Source organism: Harpia harpyja, chromosome 18 (genome assembly GCF_026419915.1).
Source record: "Harpia harpyja isolate bHarHar1 chromosome 18, bHarHar1 primary haplotype, whole genome shotgun sequence".
NCBI lineage: Eukaryota > Metazoa > Chordata > Aves > Accipitriformes > Accipitridae > Harpia > Harpia harpyja.
Window position 1 is genome coordinate 23,260,400 of NC_068957.1, and position 26,159 is coordinate 23,286,558.

The following is a 26,159-nucleotide window of genomic DNA, read 5'->3' on the forward strand; positions in this document are numbered from 1 at the left end:
AGGGGATGACGGGTCACGCTGGCTGCCTGCGAGGAGTGGAGCACCACGGCGGTCGGTCCTCCCGCTTCACACCTCCACCAGTGACCCGGCGGAGGGGACGACCTCTGCGTGTGGCGTGTCGGACGGACCCTCGGTGCGACCTGCGTGCCAGCCGCCGGTCGGAAAGACCGAGCCGGGCTGGAGGAGTGGGCCAACGGGGACCACGGGGGACGGAGCGAGGACGGAGGCAAAGCCTGGCGCTTGGACGTGAGGGAGCAGCGAGGGCGGCCGCCGGCGGGGACGAGACCCGGGGCAGGGGCAGTTGTTTTTCACACAAGTGTCTTGTGAAGAGCCGGCCGGAACAGAAGCAGGCTGGCGTTTCCCGCATGCTTGACAGAAGGGCTGTAAGGAGAGAGCTCTGTGAGCCCGCAGTGAGATGGAAGCTACAAGAGAGCGCCCTGGCGAGGAGTGGCTTCGCGCCCAAAACTACATCTCCCAGCAGCCCCCGCGAGCGGCGGCCGGAAGTCTCTGCCGGCGGCACCCTCCGTTTCCGCCAGCGCCGGCCACGTGACGGTGCCCCTCCCAAGATGGCGGACAACCTGCCCTCGGAGTTTGATGTGGTGGTGATAGGGACGGGTAGGAGACGGCGCGGCGCCGGCGGGTTGCTCTGCGGCTGCTGTGGCGGGGGCCGGGCGGGTGGTGTCGAGGTGCCGGTGCTCGAGAGGGGGTAGCGGGGAGGCGCGGGGCAGAGCTGGCGGCTGAGGGCGGTGGGGCGGCAGCGGCGGCGGCTGGGGGGTCCTGGGGCTGCCGCGGGTACCTGCCGAGGGTACCTGCGTGGACAGCGCTGCGCCGCTCTCCCGGGGACTCGCAGGCCGCTCTAGGGTTGCTAGTAAGACGTCAGTGTCAAGATTTGCTTAAAACTAGAGGCGGCACGGAGGTGCGTGTGGTGCGGGGCTTGAACTGGGAGGGGGACCGCCACGAACCCCGTCCCTGTGAGCCGGTCAGGCGCACCTCCTGCCCCTGCACGCCGAAGATCAAGCGCTGCTTTGGTACTTCGTAAAGCCTTCTCTGACTCTGCCACCCTTGGCAGCCCTCTTTCCTGAAATACCTTCCTGCCGGTCGAGTTTACTCGTATGCACTGAGAATAGTTCTGAGGAGCTAAATTCCATGTTCTTGCAATATGTATGTGGTATATGCTAATAATATATTTTTTTTTAATTGTATCCTATAATACAAGAACTTTTAAAAGTTTTTTCTGATCTCTGTGCCTGCTTACAAATAACCCAAAACTTTTTTTTTTTTGGAGTCCTCCTCATTAAAGTGTATTTCTCAGTATATGAACAAAAAATAAAATTGAATGATTGCACATATCAGAGATTTAACTCTGAACTTTCTGGAACTGCCTGCACTTTCTATACCCTGTAAAAGTTCATCCTGTTGCCTGTGAAGGTGAATAATGATGCAGATCTTGAGTGTCTCACTGAAACATACCACAACACTGTAACTACAAGACAAATTCTGAAATATTCCTTCAGAAGTAAGATATTTGCTGCTTGCGTATCGTAATAATCTTTAAGTATTGAAATAGATTTGTGTTTTGTAGAACCCAGTGACAGTGGCCTGGTTCAAACAGGTCTTGATAAGCCCCCACCTTAAATTCAGCGTTGAGCTAGTCTTAAAATGTTCAAAATACATTACCGTTTATAGGTCCCAAATTTACAGTCAAATTTTTTTTGCATTTATGAAGAGCTCCCGTGATCAGCTCAGGATGTTGATTGGAGCACAAAAGGGAAGACAGTGTTACTGTTTTCCAGGTGAAACAAGGAACTATGTTTTTGGAGTTCATTAACCTGTCAAATTTTGTCCTTCAGTTTTAAGATTACTTTTCTAGCAATTTGAAATAGAATGGGTGAGTTTCTTAATGTAATTGCTGTTTTCAACGTTTACCATAAAAAGCAATCCCCTTCCAGTGTATGTGTAGTTGCTCAAAGGATTTCTGATTTAGTTCTGGAGTTTGTGAGAGATTATAAACATACATTGTCCCCATTGTTGACCGTCTCTACTAAAAATGCAAAATTGAAATTCTTGAGCAAATTAAGAGATCACTTCTCTGTTCTTAACCCTGTTGTATGGAGTGGGAGCCCTACTAATGAATCTGACATTTTCATATGTGTTCAGATTTATGAATATTTTGAGTGTATGAGAAGAATGGTAAATAACGAAAGGCTAAAGTATCAAGCTAAAGTGTGAAATTTTAAAAATTGTGTAACTTCTGTGGTTTTTGAGGGTAATTCATTCTTTACTGCCGTGAGAAAATTAGTATTTATGTAGATGATGCGGTGATGTAGAAGATTAAGGGAAACTCAGAGGTTTATAAAATTAATATTAATGCTCGGCTATTTAGCTATTCTAGCTACTAAGGAAACTAGGAGGTGAAAATAGTAGGAGTAGGAGTAGCTATTCTAGCTACTAAGGAAGCTAGTGAAGGTGTTACCTCTTTAAAAGAGCTGATTATAACTTACATAAATAAGACTTCATCTTTTCATGATTCCAGTGGAAGCGTAAAAACCTGCTGCCAAAATTTTCTTCTGGAGGTTTTGTAATTTTTGTTAAAGGTAGAATGTAGTGCAGCTAGCTCTGGCAACCCTTGTGCTGAGGGGTCTCACGGGCACAGAGTGCAGGCCAAGGGAATCGCTCGGGCAGTGGCAGCCTACTCTTGTGTGCTGTCTTTCACGACCCATGGTATGTTGTGCTTTCTGGATGTGTGTGTTAAGTAATACCAGGCTGCTCATTGCATGGGAGTGGTGGTTGGTGGTAGGATATCACAGACGGAAGAGATTGTGCATGCCTAGCCACACTATTAGAAGAATTCACCTGAAATTGGCGGTTCACCAGCAAAGGCACTTTTGGCTGAACTGTCTGTGCCGCTGAGAGTTTGTCACGTGACACCCATCAAATACAATCTTCCCGGCTTTGGAATGATTGTGTAATATTAGAGCTTTGATGTTGGGGGAAGGAAATTCCTTGAGCTAAATTCTTCCTCTGAAATATTGCTGTATTTGGTGGTGGTGGTGTGGATTTGTATTAAAGGATGTGGTTTTGCCCACCTGTAGAAACTACTGCTCTAACTAATTTCAAGATTTTCAGAATTCTGCATTTTAGGACTTATTTTGTCTTTTCTTTGCATTCCTTTTTACTAAGAACATACGTAAATGGTGACTAACACTGTTGACTGACTGGTTTGGGTTTTTGTTTTAAATCTGTATTAAATTACTCAGTATGGAAGATTATTCAAAGTAAAACTTTCATCTGTCTTCTCTTCTGGGAAATGACTCCAGAGGGAATCTTTTAGCCTTGTCTTTAACTCTCTGTGCTAATGCTGTGAGTGTACCTATGGATATTTAATTGTCGTAATAACTACAATGTTTGTGTTAATGATCTTTTTAACTGCATAGTAGTAATTGCATTCTTTTCTGCATGTGTGGCCTTTTTTCTGGTTTTATAATTTGTGCATCTGTTAATTTTAGTAATTAGATTGAGTAGTAACATTAGATTTGAATTTGTTTTTATTTCAGGCTCATTTAACTGTTTCCCTGTAGTAAGCTTAATGAAAATGGAACCTCACACTAAATTTTAGTCATCAGTGCTCCATTTAACATTTAAGTTCAATTACTTCATCAATATTTCTATGGGAAAAGTAAATTCGCTTATTGAAGAAACTACTTTTCCTTAACCCAGATTAAACATTTTCTTGTGTGGGCAAGTTTAGAGCAAGATGGATGTGTAGTACAAAACTACTAGTCCTGGTGGGTTGAGCAGCAAAAGTTTCACTGCTATCAAGGAATTTATATCCATAGTTGTAAAAAAAGCTAGATTATCATGACATCAAATTGGTGGGCATATCTTGAGATTTTCCATGGCAACACAATATGAGAATTAAAGCTGTTACGCTGTTGTTCTTTTGTTCTACCCTCTTTTTTGTCACAGTGTTGGAAGTCATTCTTTCCTCCCCCCACCTCCTCCCCAGCCTCTCACATCCCTGCTTTCCTGCTTTTTGAATATAGTACTACGGTCAAGTTACCCACTGACCAAACAGGAATGGGTTTATTGGATGATTCTCTGCCAAAGCAGATATTATGCAATATCATCAATCCTCAAAGCAACAAATACCATATTCTGGTATTTTGGAAGGTCTGTTCTTTGGAAAGCGGTATTCAGTGACTTTTATTTGTCTAAAAGCCTGTAGAATCTAGGTTTGGAGAGCTGATCTAAGTGCTTGCTTGAGGAATTCAAGGTGGGCATTAGTCATGTTCCTTTAAATGAGTTCATTATTCGTAAGCTTTTGTGAGGTCAACTTTTAAATTAGTGCAGGCATTAAAACGGTAGTACGTTTATGGCAAGAGGCAACATTATGAGTTCTTAGATAAATATTTATCTCAAAAAACAGCCATCTGTTTGAGAGTGACACTCAGAGGTAGGAGTCAATGACAGAGCTTTTGTCTTTAGGCAGTTGTCAAACAGGAAAATTCATAAGCAAAACATTCAGCAATGTTGAATTTGTGGCAGAAACCACTGCAAGTGCAAAGATTTGCAACATGGCTGCGCATATTTATAAGTGGTGTGGATAAGGATGCAGGGTCATCATTAGCTTTGAATTTCTTCAGTTGATTGGATTATATTCAGTCCTAACTTCTTAAACTTGTCTCTGATACTCCAGAGGGCCTGTATTAACTGCTGGTGAAGTTGTAAAATAAAGGATACGGCTCTTTAAAAGGTGGTTGTATTCACAAGTTTGTCTGCCAGTAATTCCAATTTTTTTCTAAAAAGGAGTTATTCTTTATAAAAGCAGTCACAGTAAATTTTCTAGTTCTATGCAATTTTCTTTCCATTCTGGTTTTCAGTGGTTATAAATAACACATGAAATGACTTTCAAGGTAGAAAGCAGGAATCCATTTTGAAATATTCTATAAAATAAAGAGTGATTTATGGTTTCATATGATTTTGGCTGAAAGCACTCGGGCTTTGCCAGGTCATCAAAGTCCTGTCAGGAGAATCTATTATTTATTGTTCGATATGCTGGGAGTGGTGTAAGTACTTAATGTTTATCTTATGTAAGTACAGTGTTAGGAAAAATCACTTCCAGATACTAATACAACTAATACAACAAAAAACTAAGCTAAATATTATAGATGTGAATTACAAAGTTAACATTGAAGATTCATTAAAAAAAAAAAATTGCAAAACGAATAATTCCTAATGTTTTTATTGTTGCAGGATATCTTTAGGATGTGCCTAAAATATTTCCTAATTCATCTTCTGGGCTGATATTTTGGTTACATTATCGTATAAGTATACAGTCTTCAGTTTACATCAGCAGCTATTTAGAGTTTTGCAACAAAAGCTAGATTGAAAACCAGCTAAGATGGATATTTTTTTTATGTCAGTGGTCATTGTGGACTAATACAGTGATACTGACTTGTAATGTTGATGTCTAGAAGGAGGAAATAGACCCATATTATTATTACAATTTGTAAATAAGTCATTACCTGTCCATGTAAATGTCAAACAAAATGAACACTGGCTCACCATTTTTTCCCTACCCCCCTTTATTTTTTTTCATATTCTCCAAGCGTAAACATACCTTTATGTTCTTACTGACTTTTTTTGAACTTGACCTAAAATTGATGGGTGGTTTTCTGGCATGCCTTCTATTCTGAATTTTTTTGTGTAGCAGAGGTGCTGTGATATCCTTCTTGGAGGCCTGGACTCCTGCCGATATCTCAGATAGGATTCTTTCCCAGATACTGTGCAATGTCCCTTGCTGCTCTTGTAAGAAAACTCATTATTTTGTGAACCTTTTGTTGTCCTTCTCCGCCTGCTAGTGTTCTTCGGGTTTTCCAGATTATGTTGCTGATCTTACAAAATAAGAGACACTAGTACTCCTGTGATCCTGCTGTCAAAATATAGAGTATGTCATCTGCATATCAGGGTGAAAAAGTCCTTTAGAAAAAGTCTTGGCAAGATACTTTGAAATTCTAGTCTGAATCAGGAGTAATCGAAAAGACATATTTGTCTATCGCCAGTAGAAAATGTCATTCCACTGTTGGGAGAATGGTCGTAAAGCTAGTAATTCAGTCCTTCTGCAAGAACTCATCTCTTTTTAAGTCACTGGTGCACTGAGGTTGCTCTAGCGCCAACCAAAGCATTTTGTAAGAGTCTCTGTTGGTATACAGACAACTATATGGAATTACCAATGTAGGAGAAGAAACTTTTTACTTTTTAAATCTCCTTTTATGAAATGTTTAAAAACTTATAGGGAGCAAGGAGAGCAAGCTATCCTCCCGTAGGGAGGTGGAAAAGGAAGTGAAAGTATTAGAAGACTTGGATAAAAATAAAACTTAGTGTGTGTCTTGCTCTACAGATATTTTAACGTATGTGCTTTGGTTTTTCTTTACCTGCTGCTATTGGTTGTAAAACAAAGATTAGACTTATAGCTGTAGTATGTGCTAGAGGAGTCTACTTACAAACCGTCTTTATTCAATACAATTTTATTTTTTTTCTTCTGGATTTTACCTGTTGTCTTCCTTAATAGAAGTGATTTAAGGAGATGTACTTATATAGATAACATTTGTTTCTATAAAAGTACACAAATTTGATATTTCTTCGAAAATTGCCCTTCCCCTGGAAGGTAGCCCTCTAATTGTGAAAAGTAAAGCTGCTGTTCCTTTCCAGTAAATAGAATTCCTCACCTTGAAGTAATTCAAAAAGCAGTCTGCCAAATTGGGTATTAGTTTTTTAACCTTTTACATTGATTCTGTGTCTTAGACATGCCATGAGCAAAATGTTTAGATACGGTAGAACTTTGCCATACAAAGACAACATGACTCATCCAGTGATAAAATTTTTATGTAAGTGTTTAATAAGCTAAAATTGCCTTGTATTCTTGCTGTTGTCTAGATCTCATATATGTTCATTTTTCTGATACCTTTGATGTTCATTTTCCTGGGCTGTTATGACTTGGAGCCAAATTCAGAAAGTGCATTCTCTTACTGATTTTTTTTTTTTTCTCCCCCCTCATCAGAGAACACTGCTGGGTTTGAGCATGATCTTTAGTAACAAGTTGAATTTTTATTTGGAGCATAAGTGTCTGCTTTTGTTCCTTTTCTAAATAATGTTTATTTGCACGAACTGTGAGATTCGGTACATTCCATTGCCATGTTCATCTGATGGTACACAGATGACTATATGGAATTACTGATTTAGGAGAAGAAACTTTTTACTTGTGGCTCCTTCCTTGACCAGTTATGGTTTCTTACTTGTCTTAGTGGGTTGCCACCCACTGAGCCACCACCATATTCTGTAATGCAGAAATATTTTCTGATATTGTTCTGCAATACAAGCATATAATAAAATTAATCAAACCTATTATCAATTTTAGTTAGCTAGCTTTAACTTAAAATATTTTATACAGTAATTATTTCAACTTTGTTTGCAATTAAATTATAAAATGCCTTTTAAGTTCTACATATACCAAAAACATACCATAAAGATTGTGTAGTGAGCTTCTCCAGAGTCAGCTGCTCTGCTCTTCTTAGAAGTTTGGATGCAAACAAAATTTATTGCAGTTGGTCAACTGACTGACTCCAGAAGATTGTTTTGAAATTGTCTATGTTCCAGCATTTTTAATATATTTCCCTTCAACATTTTATATTATGAAAAAGCCACTTGTGATTTATTTAGTAGATACAGTGAAGCAAATTAAACATTTAAACCTTTTCAAGATGAATCTTGTGTAATTCAGTAAAAGCTTATCAGCTGGATGACTGGGAAACAGTTTACAGTGAACAACTCAGGAACCAAGATGCTTCCACACGTATGAAGCTGTTTAGTTTATAAATTGCTTGGGGCAGTGAATATATCCATTTAAAATCACTTGAAGAGGCAGTGCATCATTATAACATTATGTATAGCTGCTAATCAGAAGAGACACAATGTGTAAGCCTGAAATTAATTTTTGATTACAGAGAGGTGAATTATAACTTTTCATTATTTTGTAAAGCTTTTAAAATCAGTTGGCTTTTAAAGCTGAAGAAAAGAGTTTTCTAGCTTAGCAGTTATCTCTAATTTTAATTTTGCTGTGTTGAAACTAAAAGTAAAATTGGCGTCTTGATAACTCTATATAATGTGTAGCTAATTCCTTTATTTCTTGCTTATTTACTTGTAAAACCCATTATTCTTGAAAATAGGAGTATGGCTGATTTTGCTTCGTAGGGAAGGTCCAAAAATTCATAATGGAGATTATCCTGGTCAGAGGTTGCTGGAAACAACCAGATGTAGACTTAAAGGTCAGCTTGCTGCAGCCACATCTGTAAGATTTATTGAGATTAATCTGCCTCTTATGTATCCAAGAAGGCTATAATAGAGATAGTGCTTAGGCAGCTGGCGGTGAAAACTAATGCTATCAAAAGTGGACTGTATTCTTCATCATAAGATTGTCATGAACCTAGTGTTTATACTGTCTGTTTGCTGGGTTACTTCATTCTGGTGCTGCAACTGTTTCTGATGTAGTCCTGGAATCTCATGCAGCAGTTTCCAATGCGTTACACAGATAGCTGGAGAAACAGAAAAGTTTGTAGGACTAACTTCAGTTTCTACACGCTGAAGTGAGCTATGCCACCATGTTTGCTAGTCTAGTTAGAGCCAGCTTGTTACAATTTAATCTGCTTGCCATTTTTTCAGTATCTTTCTGACAGGATGCAAGAAGTCCAAATACAGAAGGGCAAGTATGTAGTCAGCACTCTTCCTCAGCCAATACTAGAAGGACTTAGAAGTTGGTTCACTTTGACTTTGCACTTGTATTTCAATGAGGCAGTGTCACAGATTCATACGAATGCATCGCTTTCTGGATAGGTGTCAAGAAGTACCTACGAAATTCTACCTATTAGAACATGTTAGTGACCCAGAGATCACTAATGAGTAAAATCTCTAATTTTGTACTTATTTTTATATCTGTCTGCAGATGTAATGTCCTACTTCATTGAAATTTTAAATTAATGTTTCCTTGAGAAGGCCAGAGAGGCTAATTTACCTAATACTGCATCTGATAAATGGAGGTTAGTAAGTGGAGAAAGAAGGCAATGGCTTTAAGGAATGATGATAGAGATTTCAGCTGGTACTGATCAGTCCTCCTTCATGAAGGAAAACTCTTTATCTTTGTTTTTCCGGGTAAGAGAAATGAGGTGCAGGACAGTTTAACATAATCCAAATACTTCGTGTGTAAGCATTCTAGAGGGGGGATATGAAAGGGCCAGGAAGCACAGAAAGTGGTTATACTTCTTGATAACAAGCACTGCTATTTCTGAATTGATTCTGCCTCAGATATGAAGAACTTCTGAGTCAGCATACTAAATTGATACAAGAATTGTATGGACTCCTTATTCCTCTACATAAATCCCTTTTATGCTGCCAGATGTTTATGTATAACGTACTGAAGTCTGGATCTGTTGCTGCTTTCTTGTGGTTGGATCATGCGATTCCTATTCAGACTTCTTATTTCCTGCTAATACCATTGCAAATCTAAAAATTGTCTGGATTTGGAACCTTATTGGACAAAATGTTCTTTTGCAATAGCCCTTTTCAGATACAATAAAATGAGATGTGTGCTGCGTTTCACAGTAAGTAATATGCATAATAACTTCGTAGGAAAATGCTGGTTTCTGTTAACTATACCAGAGGGCACATCTCTTGATGATTCAGTAATTTGATTACTGATTTTGATAGCAGTACAATCTTAGAAGTTTTTTTTTATATAATCTGAAAGGAAATGTAGATTCTCATTTAGATCTTGCTGTTCTTTGATCCAAGTTATTGGATCCAAATCATTACCCAATTGCCTGTTCAAAAACATTAGACATCATGAGTGACACAGGTTATAGTGCTAAATCCTTCATCCCTTAAGCTGGCAAAACAGAAGTTGACTGTTCCCCAAGAGCGACGAGTGGCAGGAAGTGTTAGAATAATCCTTCATGAGAAAAACAGCTTAGAAACACCCAGCTTTATTTACTCATTAGGCATAAGTGAAACTTCAGAATCAATATTAGGGATATAGCCTTTCCCCTGCAACCACTTGAATTCTGTAATAAATCATTATCTTCAAACCAAACTGTGAGTGACAAGTTTTGGAGTCTGCTCGGCCCTGTAGCTAGGGTCTGAACATATTTCAAAATTTGAGTATAATCCAGCTTAGAGTTTTTGACAAATTGAAGTTCAGAATAGGAAACTGTTTTCAAAGATGAACAATTTATAAAAAGAATATATTTCTCTGTTATTGAATAATCTGAAGGGTATCTATTTTGCACAACTATGTGAGCATCCTGTAAGAGATAGTTCAGCTTTGTGTGCTGTCATTAAATAAATCTCTACCATTTCTCTAGGTAGGCTTTTCCAAGTTACTTATTTTTTTCTTAGGTAGAGAGGGACTATCTATAACTATATTATAATGGTCTGTTTACCAGAGCCTTCTTTCTTGGAACAGGCTTTTGTAAAGTAACCATCATACAGTCCAGATCACACGTAGGAGTAACTTGCATTTGTCAAAGCTACCTTTTTTCCGCATGCTTTTATTTCTGTTGGAGAAGAGAATTCAGAAACTGGTGCCAAGGCACAGTCTTATTTCTTTGGTTTACCAAGGTTTTGTCACCGAAGAATAAATGGTGTCTTGGTCCATCAAGTTGTTCTAAGAGCCTTTCCAAAAGCTAAAATGCATGGGCCTTGCCTTTCTTGCACTTTCTCATTCTATTGCCAGTGGGTACTTGGGGGGCCACAGTATCTTACAAGCAAAGGGTTGGTGAAGAAAATTGATGCCAGCTTTCAAGAGCGAGGAAGCTAATTCAGGGAACAATTTCATCCAAGGTTAATGGAAGAACAGACCTCCAACACAGTATCAATTGGATCAAGCTTAAAGCAATCAGTTATGCCCTAGTAGCTATAACTCCAGTCCTGGTCAGCCAGGCAGCACTGGTGATGTTTTACAACACTTTCTCGGTGGCTTTTATCAATAAGGAAGGAGAAACAAGGTTCTCAATTCCATTTCTAGAGTAATATTCTGTGTGCCCAAATGAGGGAAAGAAAACCTTTTTCAGGAACTGCAAACAAAATAGTAGTTGTAGATTCTATTCCAGATAGTTTATAGATGGAGAGAAATGAACGTATATATAAACACTTTCGGAGGACAGCTGAATGTGGAGTTGCTTTCACACAATAAGACTGTGTGCATCCAGGATCTTGTGACAGTGCTGAAGTGTGTGCTGCAGTTACGTATTTTCTCCTTGTCTCTTTGTTCAGAATGGTCTGTGTTTTGAGTTCTTCAAAAAATTCAACTTCATAGACTATTGGCGTTTCTAGGCTGTGGAACGACTGTCCCAGGAACTGATGCGATTGTTCATCCCTCTTTCTACCCCCAGAGATTAATTCCATGATAAGTCTTCACTTGCTGTGGAAGGTCAGCAATGCAAAACTATTGTAACTTTTTCTGTTTTATCAATTCAGAAAAGGATTTTCTTTTTTTTAATCCATGAAAATATTAAGTGTTAAAAATGGAAAATTTGCAGGGAAGTTGTAGCTATTTTCCTGGAAAATTTGTCACGCTTGTCTTAAACCTCTTTCCATGTATTGATACAAATATTTGTACTTTTGGACTGTCAACACCATAATGGAACTGGTCTGCCAAAAACTGCCTACCTACTTCATGTGGAAGGAGGTCAGGAATGGCCGAAGATAGGGATAGAGAGGTTGAATCTCTTTATTTTGATGGTTGTGTTTGCCTTTGCTGGATTAAAGAGTTCATGAAACTATGTCTTGTGTATCTAAGTCCTGCTAGGTATTTTCTAGACTGCATTTCTGGTTCTAGAATTAATAAAGACTGGCTCAACCCTTTAAAATTATTTGTTCTGTCTCTGTGAGTACTAAATTGTACTTAATATCCCATTAAAGTCTAACAGCTTCTTACTCTAGGTAAGTGAAAACTGATACCTTACAAATAGTAAACAGTTGTCCAGTAACCTTTCACATGTTGCATTATGTGTTTTAAATGAGTCATGAGATTGGCAGCATGATGACCTTTTATTTGTTTGTGAAGGCAATATTCTCTCTGAGGAAATAGACAACTGCAGGCCTGAAATTCTCATGAAGATGATGTTTGGTGTGAAGCTAGCCAAAGAAGTTTGTGCCCTACTACACCTGCTTTTTCCACTTTCAGTTCTGTCTCTCTTCAGTTGTAGTAGTACAGCTGTTTCTGGTGCTGCACTGTAAATCAGATCAGTGAAACACTCTTTTTGCTTTGTTTAATCTCATCCCTTAATTGAATACGTAGCTTAAGTGTCTCCTAATACCAGTCCCTTTGAATTTTAATCGCTTTTACTGAATTACCTGCTTAAACAGCCAATAGATCATTTAAAAAGAGATTTCAGCAAAGCTAGTGCCATCGTGCTTTTTAGATATACTTCTTTTCTGAATCTAGTCAGAAATCCAAGTCATCTAACTGTGCATGTAAAAATCTGGTGAGTGGGAGTAGAAGTTAGAGAACAGCCTCATTTATTTATTAAACTTCTAATTGCGATCATGTGCCATTCCAAGCAGGCATTGCTGGTAGAGAACTATCACTAGCCTTTTGGTTTTGGGTTGGTTTTTTTTTAACTACATATCTTTTCTAAATATGGTGAAAACATTCTGATTTGACAGCGTAATTTCATGACGTGGGAGATTTTGATAGGGATACCACTTTAACAGCAACCATCTTGCATTCATTCTGCCCCTAACACTACCCTTAAATACGAAGTGAAAGTACACCCGTGCTGTTAGTTTAGCTTTTCTGTTTACACTCAGGTCTTGGTCTGCATGCAGAATATTGAGTGCGTTCCTGTGCACTCTTTTGGAGCAAACCAATTAGTTCAATCGGAAACAAAGTCCAGATACAGTTCTGAGACCTGTTCACACTAGAGATGTTTGGCATCTGATGATATGGAGGAGAGAGCACCGGGTAGGACTCTGCCATACGCAATCGTTTAATGCCATCCCAACAGGTTTATACCCTCACACTTTCTGATGCATCCTTGGACAATATACGAGGGCATGCAGCATTTACCATAAATTTCTTAATTTTAAAATACCATTTTAATGGCTTGTTACACAGTCTTTACATTATGTCAGACACTTTGAAGTGAACAAAAATATCACAAAAATGCCCTCAGATAATGCCTGTCTGTATCAGGAGGGATACAGTTACAGAGCATCGCATTAAAATTTGGATACCGAGCTGGCAAGTGCTCAGTCTGTTTATGATAACAAGGTGTCTAGAGAATTCACTGGTGACAAGCTTTAACTCAGAGGTAGAAGTGTTTGCAAGTGACATGTGCCATACAATTATTAAAAAAAAAAAAGTGTTACATTCAAGAGGGTTATAGAAAAATGTTAATGAACACAAAATAGTGTTCGTTATTTTAGTAGCATGAGAGTATTAAAAATTTCAGTGACTCATATTGTAAACTTTCTTTTGTTTGAATTGCCTGTTTCTGACCAAGTTCTAACTTGAATTCATTTTTTAATATGTCTTAGCGTACTAAGTTCTAAAAATTGCATGTGTTCTTACAGGTTTGCCTGAATCTATTATTGCAGCGGCATGTGCCAGGAGTGGCCAGAGAGTTCTTCATGTTGATTCGTAAGTTACTCCAATAATTTTCCTTTTCAAGAGTTAAACTGGCTAGAAGTATATCTGTGTCTTTGTCAGTGTGCCCTTCAGGACTTGTGTTTTGTGTTCATGTGGCATCTAGTAATCGTACACTTCTGTCTCTACCTTATTTTTGGGGTGTTATTTCCATCAACAGAACAGGCAATTTTTGCATCCTAGGTCAGTAATTTGGAACATAAGTGGTGTGGTCAAGGATGCCGCTGATGGCTCCTTCTTTCATATAGACAGGAATGGTTACAGGTTTAGTGCCCTTCATTATCATTCCTGACAGCAATTATCCCATTTTGGTTTTGTGAGAATTTTTACCTGAACCATTATCATTTAATGACAAAATGTTTTACTAGTATCTCATTTGTGTCAGTTCTCAATGCCTAGAGAAGATAAAAGTATTTTTGCATTTTAATTGTTACCAGAATGAAGACAAGTAAAATCTGGCTGGTAAGGCAGGAGATGAACACAGCACTCTTCTTTCTTTGCTGTCTTCTCTCTACCCCATGCTAAATCAGTTTGTAAGAAGACTACAGAATACCACTGAAATCAGTTGTTTCAAAAAGTACTTCTGTTGCACTTTGAAATAGGAGGATTTGCTGAAGCACTTGGAGTAGCATATTTCATGCATCCTTTTAAGAGATTAACGTTTCATTTTACTTCCCTTTACCAATTAGCCAAAGTTAATCTTTTTTTTAAATCCTGTGTAACTATACACTACAATGCACACTGGTTTTTAGAAAAAAAATTAGGATCTTTGAACCTCGGCTTATTTGTACCCCTGCTCAGCAAAATTTAGTAGCATGATTCAAGTCTAGAATTCTAGTTTCTGAGGCAAGCTTGAGATCAAATGCTGGAGCCTGAGCCGACCAAGACGAACTCTTAAAATACCCCTCTCTCCCATCTAACACTTTAAAACTCTAAATTTTCTCATCACTCTTTTGAGGTGATCAATCATTACTAAGCAGCTTTTGAGGCTGCTTTACTGTCTGCGTTTTTCTAGAAGGTAACAAATGCAGTGTATTTCGTGAGATTTCTGTGCTAGACACCTGCACTGTGCCTGCTGTAGTTCATTATGTGAGATCAAGGTACGATTGTACACTTCTTTTTTTTTTTTTTTTTTTTGCAGCATTGCCACTGATCTTGATTGTAGCTGGCTCCTGTCCCCTTGGTACCTTTTCAGTCCCATTGTTAGTGCAGTTACGCAATTTGCTGGGCTAATACAGTTTTGGGAGAGGGTCATAAGCAGGAAGCAAGGACTACCTAAGCAGCACTGCTGCTGCTAAATGTTGCCATAGTCTAAAATGCATAATAATTTTCTAAGATTAAACAAATTTCTGCACTTCAGCTCGGTAAATATTTGTGCGTGCAACCAAAGTGGATAATTTGGCAAAATTTGATCTGAAGTGGGGGTGGGAATATCTTACGTGTATACCTGTAAAATCATAACTGTTAATAACCAGTAAAAGTCTATGTGGAGATTAGTTTCAGGCAACCTGTTACATCTCTAGCTGATACCTGCTGGATGTTGGCAGAGAAGCGTGACAGGTGTTTTTGAGGTGGTGGTAGCAGCAAGAGTGCTGTGAGCTTAGATGCTGTGGTTGTTAGTACTTGTTCACCAAAAATTACGAGGTTGGCATAGTGTTTTATTTTTACATCATATCTTTGAGCTCTTGCCTTTCTATGAAAATACTTGTGAGGTGCACCTGTGTGTTCAGCACCTAGGTTTAGAGACTTTTCCCAGAGACAGTATACCTGTTTTCAGTTTTTCTTGTCTTGCACCAAGAGCTTAAAAAGGATATACTTTCTGCTGTTCATTTTCTCTGAGCATCATCGGTTCAAGATTGAACTGCTGTAATCTCCTTTTGCCTACAGCCCTTCAAAGGACCCATTCATTTTTCATACATTTATTTCTAATTTGAAATCATAGACAATTTCCAAATTTGCAAGACTAGCTCGCTAACTTGGTTGCATGAAATATGATTTGCAATTGCTCAGTTTGCTGTTATACTGCCCACAAAGTCTCTGGCTTCCTGTCTTGGACTGGAGTGAGGACAAGTGATGCACATCAGTCAGTAATTTTTATCAATAGGAGGGTATTTGGATTAAGAACTCATCTTAATGAATCTTCATGCACTATGGACTACTCTAAAAACCTATGGAAAACTAGAAACTGTAAGCAAAGAAGTCCTTAAACGGGCTAAGGTCCTAGTGTTCTACATCACAATGGGATAGTACACAGCAAGGCAGTGCTTGATGCTCCATATTTAATGTAACTAATGATTCAGTTGAAACAAAACCACCTCTTATGATTGTAATAATTTTAAAGAAATATGTAACTACATAGTAGTGATATTGAAGTTACTATAAAGACCTGATGCATAATGTATAAGGGTATGTTCATTTCAAACATTTTGGTACAGTAATTCTTAAATTAGGTATTAGATTGCTAACCAAAATATTAAAAAACTTATTTTAGAATAAGCAGGTATAGAATGAATAAAATAGTTACGTTTGGATTTTAAGCTTAATGCCTGTATTATTGGTAGACTACTTAGATTTTCTTAAATGAGCCACACCCGTTATTTCAATTTTTTGTATTCATTGGCTATCAAAGTCTGTAATAATAGTTAGCCACTGGAACTTTCATTTCTTTTATGCATGCCTATTTTTAGCTATGATGAAGAGCCTTTCAGAAAACTCACAGAAGCAGGCAATTAGAACTGTGGAATACAGATTTTGTTTATTACTGTTTTCACTTAAATATGCTCATTTACATTCACACATGCTTTTGTTTTTATAATGAAAGTGAAGGCTTCCACATTTGATTCCTTTCTCCTATGGAGTTATTTTCCAACTCTAGTGCAGGCTAAGGTCAGGGGAAGGTGTTCTCAACCAAGGTGTTTTTCACTCATGGTAATAGTTACCGTTATAATTGGCATGTGTGCTCACTGAACCATGGTCTAGAATCCATATCTTGGCAAAAAAAATAGAAATGTTTATACTGTACAAGCCCTTCCCCATAAATAGGGAAGTGTGTCAAGCCATCTGCTTTTTGTGTTTAAGTTAGTGCTCTTGCAAAAAAAGCCAACCAAGACCAACAGAAAACCCCCACCTGATGCTGTTTGAATTTTAAGTGAAAAGTTAAGTATTAAAAGCTTGCCAGAGATTAATCTGAATTAAAGCATTTTAATTTTATCTACTATATCTAGTTTAATCTACTCGTTTCTAGATGAATTTTCAAGTTTCATTTTACTGAGGTAATAGTATAATTGAAAATTCATCAACAAAAAAATCTGTTTATGTTCAGAGCATCACTTCTTAACAGTGTATGTTGTTCCCTTCTTAAAGCATCATGAGTTTAAATTTTTTTCAGAGTATAAGAAAATAAGATTCGAGGTTATGAAATGCTTGTGTTAGGTGTGCTACTTTGATTCATTTTTTGTTCTCTACAAAGGTCTGAGTTAAGTTAGGTACAATATATAGAAAATGTATATGGATGAAGTCTTTGTTTATAGTTTGCTTGCACTCATTAACTTGTGTACATCATTTTATTACTTTTAATCTCCAGCCATGTTTGCATTTATCATAATATACTGCATAGGTGATTATGGAAGATAGTTTTGGAGTGGCCTATTATAAAATACTAAGTTCTAAGTTTGATTTATAAACACTGTCCAAGTATCGCCATCAACAGTAGCTAATCTTATTCAAAATAGTCACTTCACTGCAGTGTTGCCATAAATTCCTGTAGACTGATTTTAAACTAAAGTTACCTTCTGCCAAATAGTAATTGAAGGAGCTCTATTTCTCTGTGCCAGCTATCTGTCTCAATAAACGTAAAATCTGTGGTTCTTTTCAGAGAGCTACAGTTACTGTAGATATTAATGAGCTGTTGACATGTGAAATTTCAAGGATATTTGTGAAATGATTTAGAAAAGTAATTTGCAATTTAAAATGTGGAAATTGGCACTTAGTTTAAACTTGAAGTTGCCAAAGAAAGGTAGATCAAGACTTAAAGTTGATTACTTGAAGTGAATATACTTCCCATACTAATTGTTCATATGCCTAGGACCTTCTCCTGATGGTTGCTATGTTTTTACTTTTGGTCCTTTGCTTATTTGCTTCTTATAATTATATATCTATATAGTTATGTACTAGTTTGGTTACTGAGGATGAGGCAGTTAGAGGTGAGGTATGTTTAGCTACATTTTGTATTTGATTTTGAGCATCTAGAATATAACGTTTGTAGACTATAGTTTTATTGTGTACATCCTTCCTCATTGACTTACTTATCTTTCCATGTAGAGTTTAATTCAAAGGCAAAAGAGTGTCAAGATGCAGGATTTTAACTCCTCTTTTGTGCCCAGTTTGCTCTGTCTGCTTTGCATGCCTTGCTTCTTGACACTTGGTATCTTTCTTATTTTTTTGACCTTACTTTGCCTGTAGAGTACTTGAGTGTTCCTTTTGTCCAAAATTCTGTTTTATCCAGGTGTCCAAAAGCATGCTGGGCACCCTCCCTGTACCTCCTCCCTCCAAGATACCTGCTTTTGTAGTTTGTTCCACTTCTTGCTAGGCAATCTGTTTCACTTTTTTCAGAACTTGTAAAATACATAATGTAATACAACCTGTGTCTTCATACAGCCTTCTTTTTGATCTTTAACTTCTGTGAAGTGAGGTAGCTGTGTCACTACAGCAACCAGCAAGCAAAAAGGTTGCTTCTCAAAGCAGGTCAATTTCTTGCAAGAAAAATAAAGGAACTATTTAATTTTCAGTAGGGAAACCTAGGCGAAAATTCTTAATTCTGGTATCTTTTGACCTTTTTTGAAAAAGATGTTTTTATTTTGTTTTAGGATATGATCTCATAGCAAAGGTATTGGACAGTAAAACATGGTCTTAACTGGTCCGTGATAATTACCTTCGGTCATGTTCATATCCCAGGACGTAATGTAATGTAGTACAAGTGACTGCCACCATCACCCTTGTATTGAGCTGAAGGATCTCAAGAGTTGTTTGGGTTAAATGCTTCCTCTTGGAAGGCAAGGAAGCATAGTCCACTTCTCACGCCCCTAAACACGATTACTTTGCCAGAATGGGAATTTTTAATACATGTGACTGTGTACTTAATAGGTAGCACATGAAACTTTATGGGTTTGAAACATAAGTAATTTTGTGTTCAGATCCTTAAAATCGATGTGGCAGTAACTTCCTTTGCAAAAGACAGCTACTCTGATGGTTCGAGACTTCTTTCTGAAAGATCAAATGCAGGACAGACACATACAGGCAGCTCTTGGGAGCAATCAGGAGGCATCAGCAGCTTTTCTTGAGACATCACCAGCTTTGACTGTTATACCATGGCTGTTATGGCATGGCACTGAGAAGGGCAATCTTCTTAACAGGCATAGTCCATGAAATACTTTTTCTGTTCTTAAACATGTTTTAATTGTGTATCTCATGCTTTCCAAAGTGTTCAGTTTCTCAAATTGTAGTCTGTCTTCAAAAGGACTTGTTAGATATTCTCTTGGTTTGGATTTCAAGAATGTTAATCAGTTGGAAACAATTTGGAATTTCAGTGTTCTGGACTGGGATTTGCTAATTCTTTTGAAGTATTTGAAGAAAAAAATGGTGTTAGTAACTGAGAAGAAAATACAAACTCATGTAGAAGAGAGAATTAAGCTTTTTGCAGAGGTAAACCTGTACTTGGGCTACATTTCCAAAACTTTGCAGAAATGGCTTCAGCAGTTCTGCCATTAGCTCTGAACTACAGATTGGAGATTTGAAAAATAAGAACTAAAAGCAGCAGTATTTTAATTCATATGAAAATCCAGGTAATACAGGAGAAGTTTTGAGCAAATATCATCTAGGAAATAATGTATGGTAGAAGAAGAAAACATCTGTGCTCTATCTAACTTGGTAGAAAAATTAATTTCTAACTGCTGTTACACCTTCAAAATATCTCATGTTCTTAGTTAGACGGTAATTGAATTATAACCCTAAAAAAGGGAGAGAATATCCATCTTTGTAGTTTGCTAATATGGCAAGAGAAGAGAGGAACTTAGTCCTTGAGATTTTGGGACAATATTTTATCTTTAATTAGGCTTTGATCTTGACCCTTACTTTAAGGAACTCCTCGGTTCATCTTCAGGGCAATTATGACAAAAATATATGGTTACAAAGGACTCCTAATTGTAAAACCTTTAGTCAGCTCTTTTTAGAATTCTTCTTCAAGATTTTTGCTAAAAACTTTGGTCATTATATCAGTAATCATGTCTGGTCTACCTTCTTTCTGTAGTGTTTTCAGATGAGAAAATTAAGCAATCCTGATTCGTTATGTAATGCAGGGTAAACTAATGAAAATTCGGGGAAAAGAAATCTGGAAGTTGATGCTTCAAGAGAAGATTAATATTTGAGGTGGTATAGCCTAACTTGGGAGAGGTGCTCAGACACCAGAGGAAAGAAAGGACAGCTGCGATTCATTTTCCATTTGAGAAAGGCCATACTGTCTTCTCAAAACTGATTGAGCTTCAGAACAGCATTATAGAGTGCTTTGTTGAAGAGATTGATTCACATCATTGGTGGTTAAAAAGAAAAGCAGTTTTAAAGGAAAATCCACCTGATGGGCAGAGGAATGTTTACATTAAAGATGTCTGACAGCTCACAAATAAACTTCTGTAACTTTCTGTGAAAATAATATTTATTTCTCTTACTGAAAGTTTTGATTTTAAATATTCTAAATATGGATTAATTTATATTGGTATAGATTCAAGGAACCTAGTCCTAATTTTAGGCAGGTGTTTTCTGTGATTTCTGTGATCAATGGCCTTGCTTGCTCTGACAGCCAGATTGTATTCCATATTCAAGGAAACTTGCAACTAAAGCAGCAGATTCCCTTTAAAATAAATCTTCATGGCTGTGTTTTTTGGAAATCCCACAAGCGGCAGATAATATATGGATATTGAATTTCTCATTCAGTGGAATCTTAAGAAGAAGCAAGAAATTAACCTACACCAATGACATCTAAAACAAAGCTGGAGGTTATCATTGCATGCAACTATCAGTTACTGTTTTACAGATTGAAATCTGAACAGAATCAGGCATTTAATATATTTAATCCTCATTGCTTTGTATTTTGCTATTTGGTATTATGCCGTACTTTTTAAGCCTCACCTATGTCATTCACATAATGAGGTAAGTATGAACTCCTTTTTGCAGATGATTGGAGTTTCTGCTTGGTAACAGATCTGCAGATGGAGCTCATCTGTTTAGAGTAACCAGATTGCAGGGCAGACTACATGCATCCTCTTAAAGTAGAGACCCAGTCCTCCCAGTTCGTGGCCTTAAACACCACCCACGGTCTGTTGTTGAAGCCACCTTTATTCAGTGAATGCTGGATTTTGTTGTCTTTGCAAAACATGTCCTATTTATGTTCTTCGCTATTGCCTTGCAGTAGCTGCAAGACTTTTTTAGGTCAGTTTCTAGTCAGGAGCAATTAGGCATTGTTTAGCAGACATCTGTCCTTCATATGCTAAGTAAGCAACATGGTACAGAGCATCACCCTCTGGTACTATAAAGGGGCTGACACTCTTAATGAAGTCTTTGTCAGTGCAGATAAGCCTTGTCAAAAACATCCCATCTTAAACAGTAGAATCAAACCTGAATCTAATTTTTCACTTTTATCACACTTATCTCTACAGTTTAAAAGTGGAGGAGGTTATGGTAAGATTATAAATTCATTTGATTTACCATGTCATTATTCTGTAAAATGCAAAACCCATCTTCCTAAATGTTTTTTTTTATTAGTGTATGCAATAACATTAGATATCCATTCAGGAGGGTATTTTTGATATCTTTCACACTTCTGACGTGCCAGCATACAGTGCTAGAAAACAGAGTTAAATCCCAAAATGACTTTTTTATTTTGCAAGAACTAGTGATTTCTTAAAATGTAATTGCTCTGTTATTTTTCCTACCAGAGTTGTTAAATACTTAAGATGTGGTATGCATGATAACAAAAGCTAATCCAACTGATGTTTAGAGAAATATTGATAGAAAAAATTTGAAAAGGGAGAGCAGAGACTTTTTTTAACAGCAGAACTATTAATTTTCTGTGATTTAAAACAAATAAACTAATATTTTTCAAGAAAGAAGGTGGTAAATATAAACTGAAGAGTACTCAGGGAGGTATAATCATTTTGTACAAATCAGTTCCTTTGGCTCCACCTACAGTATATGCAGTTTAATAAGAATTTTGCGAGAGCATCGTAACAGTCTATAATAAGCATAATCTGTTCTGTAAGCAGTAGATAAATAATAGTGTGAACTTCCCTTTATTTGTCATAATGGATTAGAGAGATGTGGTTTCTGCTGTCTGGACCCAGTTTCAGCTTACTTAACTCTCCTTTGCGTAGCTGCCTCATGAAGCACTGTTAGTTTAGAAGTGGCATGCAATGCAATTATGTTAACTTCCAAATCAGCTTCAGTCGGAAGCAGTATAGCTGTGCTCACGTGACGAAGCTACTAGGTCCTGCCAGAACCTGAAACTGTAGAGTGTGGAACGGATGCAAAAAACCTGAACTAGCTTTTCTGAGAACTCAGTTCAAACCAGCAGACTTGTTGGCTTGGCTCCACAGTAAGTAAAGATGTCTGTGGTGATGTACATGTTTGAGTTAGAGGTACAGAGTCAGTCTTGGCCAAGAAGCAGTATTATCTATATTTTCCTTTTACTTAAAACATCCCACGTGCTTTTCTTAGCATTATTCATTTTACCCTCCAAATACTTTGATTTTGGACTATAGTCTGTTTGGTCAGAGATGCATACAAATGAGTGAAAATGGAAATTTTGCATCTCATGAAAAGTTGTGAAATATACCAGGTTTTATATTCTGCATTTGTAAAATCTGTCATGGAAAATATTTTGAATGTCTCAAACTTGGTTGTTTTTTCTTTAAACTTGAAAAGGCTATGTTTTATCTCTCCATCAAGTTTCACTATTTTTTCTTTACAGGAGAAATTACTATGGTGGAAACTGGGCCAGCTTTAGTTTTTCAGGATTATTGTCCTGGATTAAAGAAAATCAGGTAAAAATTTCCCAAGTTACTTCTTTTAACGTTCCTTAACGTTAAATCTTGGTTGTTTGCATAATTTATTAGAAGACAAATTACCACAATGCTCTTTCTCTTTGGTAATTTGACAGATCAAAGAGGTTTCTAGTTTCCAGCATTACTGGTTAAGACTTAACCATCTGGCCTAGCATTGTAAGACTCTGATATGCCTGGTTCATTAATATTAGTATCTGAGACCAAACAGTCTAGTGCTGAGTCATTCTTTTTGGGTTCTTGAATTTATGTAGAAGCAACTATACTCTTGTTTTGATTCCTTTGCTAGCACCTTCTGTAAATGATAATCTGGTCTTTTCCATTTTCTGTTTGATTACTTTCCACTCTGATGTTTCAGTCCCCTTTGGTTTTTCTTGTGTGCTTTCAGCTGATTCTTCTTAACTTGAAGAAAGGTAGTTACTGGATCCTTCCATTGACATGTCCTGTAACCAGGACAAAAAGATTAATGTTAATAGTGTATTTTTCAATGACGAAAGTTTATCTAATTCATGACAGTCCACTAGAAATCTTCTCAAGAGGATATTTATTTAGGAGATTGAGCACTTGGACTATATTAGCAAATGGATGTTCGTATTATTTACTGAAGCATTATGAGCCTGTTGGTCCGTAGAAGATGGAACTTTTTCAGTTCAGTCTCATGTCTATTTATTACATAGTGCTACCTTCTGGCATAATCAGTGGAGTTGCTCAATGTCAGAACTTAATATTCTCAGGGTTCTGTTGTATGATTTAGAGATTCCTGTGTGGACAGATTAATATAATACCCAAATCACTGTATTTTTTCATATGGTCTCCGTTCAAAGAGTTTTGTCACAAAATTTGGAACTAACCTGGGTATGGCAAACCTGTCTTTTAGTAGATTGTATTCAAAGTTATATTCAACTCTCTATTAAAACTTGTATTTCATTCAACACTGTATTTTCAGTTTACTAGAGCTAGTAATGTAGTACAAATGTTGGCATTCTATAATGAAGTAACCAGCTCTAACTCTTTCAACTCAAAAAATCTGAATAGAAAAAAACATTAAGACAGTTAAGATGATTCTTTCTTTTTTTTTTTTATATAAGAGGGTACAACAAATTATTTGGGACTACAGAGATTTATAGTTCAAGAGCAGCTAGCACAGTACAAAATGTAATTTTATAATTGTTCTTTGTAAGCAAAAGACGGATATCAATGATGAATGTGAAGACTGGAGAAAACTGATCCTTGAGAATGAAGAAGTTATTTCTCTTAGCAAGAAGGATAAAACTATTCAACATGTAGAAGATTTCTGTTTTGGCGAGTAAGTATAAGTATAGAAATATACAAATAATTTCATATGCTCAGGTAAATAATCATATTGTGCTTTTGGCTTCAAGCATTTCACCACGGTACCATATTGCATGTTGTCTCAAAAAATAACCATAACCTCTAAAATGTTCTTAATGTCCTTGTGCTTTTGTTGAAATTACTTGCACTTCATTGAAGCTAAGTGATCCTTCTCAAATGACCTTATCTGGATGCAGTATAATTTGTTGGCCAACTTTGTGAGTTGGTAATTTCCTTCTGAGTAGGAAACAGAAGTGTTGTGGTTGTAGGTATTATTAGTAGTAGGTGGTTATGCACTGCCATCTATTAAATTTTACCATTCTTAATATGGCTAAAAGCTGCTGTTGTCATAGTAAAAAATTAAACTCATAACTCGTAAGTACATGTAAATTGAAATAAGTACACAAGAATAGGAACACAAACGGACAGTAGTACTGTAACTATAAAATACTTAATTGTGCTAATATTCAGTGGATTTAACTTTCTCAATAAGCAGTGCTTACCCATGATGCTTTAGAAGGAATTGCGTGGTCAAAGGCTCCTGGGAATGTAATAACAGTTAGCCTTTTTGGGCTGTCACCTTCTTTCTGTTTCTGAAGTAAGGTAACTCAGCTCTTACTTTACATACAACATGCAAAAAATACATGCTTTGTTTGCAATACACACTTCTGTGAATATTTGTTGCATAAGCACATGAAGAATAGTATACCATCTTAGGACTGATATGTGGTGTAAGTATCTTTTAGTTAGGTATTTGTGGAGGTATGTCTGCATTAGCAGAAGAATACAAATTTCTTTTTTTATTTAGATTTTTAAATGGAAATATGATACTTTGTTATATGTAAGTCATGCAGAAAGTAAGCTTTTCACAGTGTCATATTATTGAAAATCAAGAAACACCTAAAAGTAACCTTGTGAAACAGTAATGTTGAATAGAGTGTAAGCATAGTAATAAAGAATGGAAATTGTATGGGTCTCAGTTGAAAACTGAACTACTTCTTTGTATTTATTTATCATTTTTATCTTTTGGATATTGCACTGAACCGAACACTGTTCTGAGTTCCTGAAAGGTTCTTTGGGATTGTTATGTAAGCTTAACCTTGACTTTCTTAGATAATATCATAGGTAGCTAAATGAAACATTGACAGATACTCATATAGAAACATGTATTTCTTTCTGTAAACGTCATAGGTAGGAAAAAAAACCCACAAAGGTGTGAATTATACTAATACAATCCGAAGGTCACAGACTCAGAATATTCCAAAGTTCTATATTGCACAGTAATGGCTGCTTGACTGTATTGCAGATAAAATGTTATGTTTGTTTTAAAGCAATAACACTTGAATATTGTAATTGTAATCCTGTTGCCATAATAAATATTGTACAGAACCAGTATTAAATCAGATTAAAGGTTTCGTAGTCTCTTAACTTTGCATATGATTTTCCTAAGAAGATGTGATATTGACTGAAGGCCGGCTCAAAAATGAGTCCCCTAGCACTAAGATTTCACATTTTATAGAAGTGAGAATTATACTTGAGTCAGGAAAAAATAGAAGATTCTACTTTTAAGCATTTAACTTAGGCTGGCACTACAATGCTGTCTCTCTTGATTATCACCAAAAAAAAAACCAAACCCAAAACCTACAAGGAAGAATGGTAAGGTTAATAAAACTAACCAAGAAAAAGTTTTCCAAAATAACTTAAAACTTCCTGAGAGAGTCAATTATTGTGTTTCTGACAATTTACACGTTCTGGCTAGATTCTGTTGGTTTTGCTTAACTTTTATAACTCCTATGAAGTAACCATTAAACATTTATTTTGAAAGAATAAACAGCTGGGTAGCAGTATAATATACACAGTGCAAATCTGAAATGAATGGCCTTAGAACAAAGTGCATCCATCAAAGGAAAAGAATACTGTGTCTACAACAAGCTCTATTGAAAAAAGGCAAATGGCTGAAAAATAAATAGTGAACACCTGTGCTGAATAAATTAACCAGCTGGTTGGCAATTTTTCATTTG

At 36.9% G+C, this 26,159-nt stretch overlaps 1 protein-coding gene across 1 annotated transcript in view; it reads left to right on the forward strand.

The window, feature by feature from the left end:
• Window positions 1-506: 506 nt before the first annotated feature.
• CHM (CHM Rab escort protein) overlaps window positions 507-26,159 on the forward strand; it is a 73,640-nt gene continuing 47,987 nt past the window's right edge. Inside the window, exons 1-4 of the mRNA XM_052813448.1 lie at window positions 507-615; window positions 13,627-13,693; window positions 22,716-22,788; window positions 23,988-24,112. Coding sequence (XP_052669408.1) covers window positions 567-615; window positions 13,627-13,693; window positions 22,716-22,788; window positions 23,988-24,112 — 314 coding nt within the window. The 5' untranslated portion in view covers window positions 507-566. The remainder of the gene's footprint in view (window positions 616-13,626; window positions 13,694-22,715; window positions 22,789-23,987; window positions 24,113-26,159) is intronic.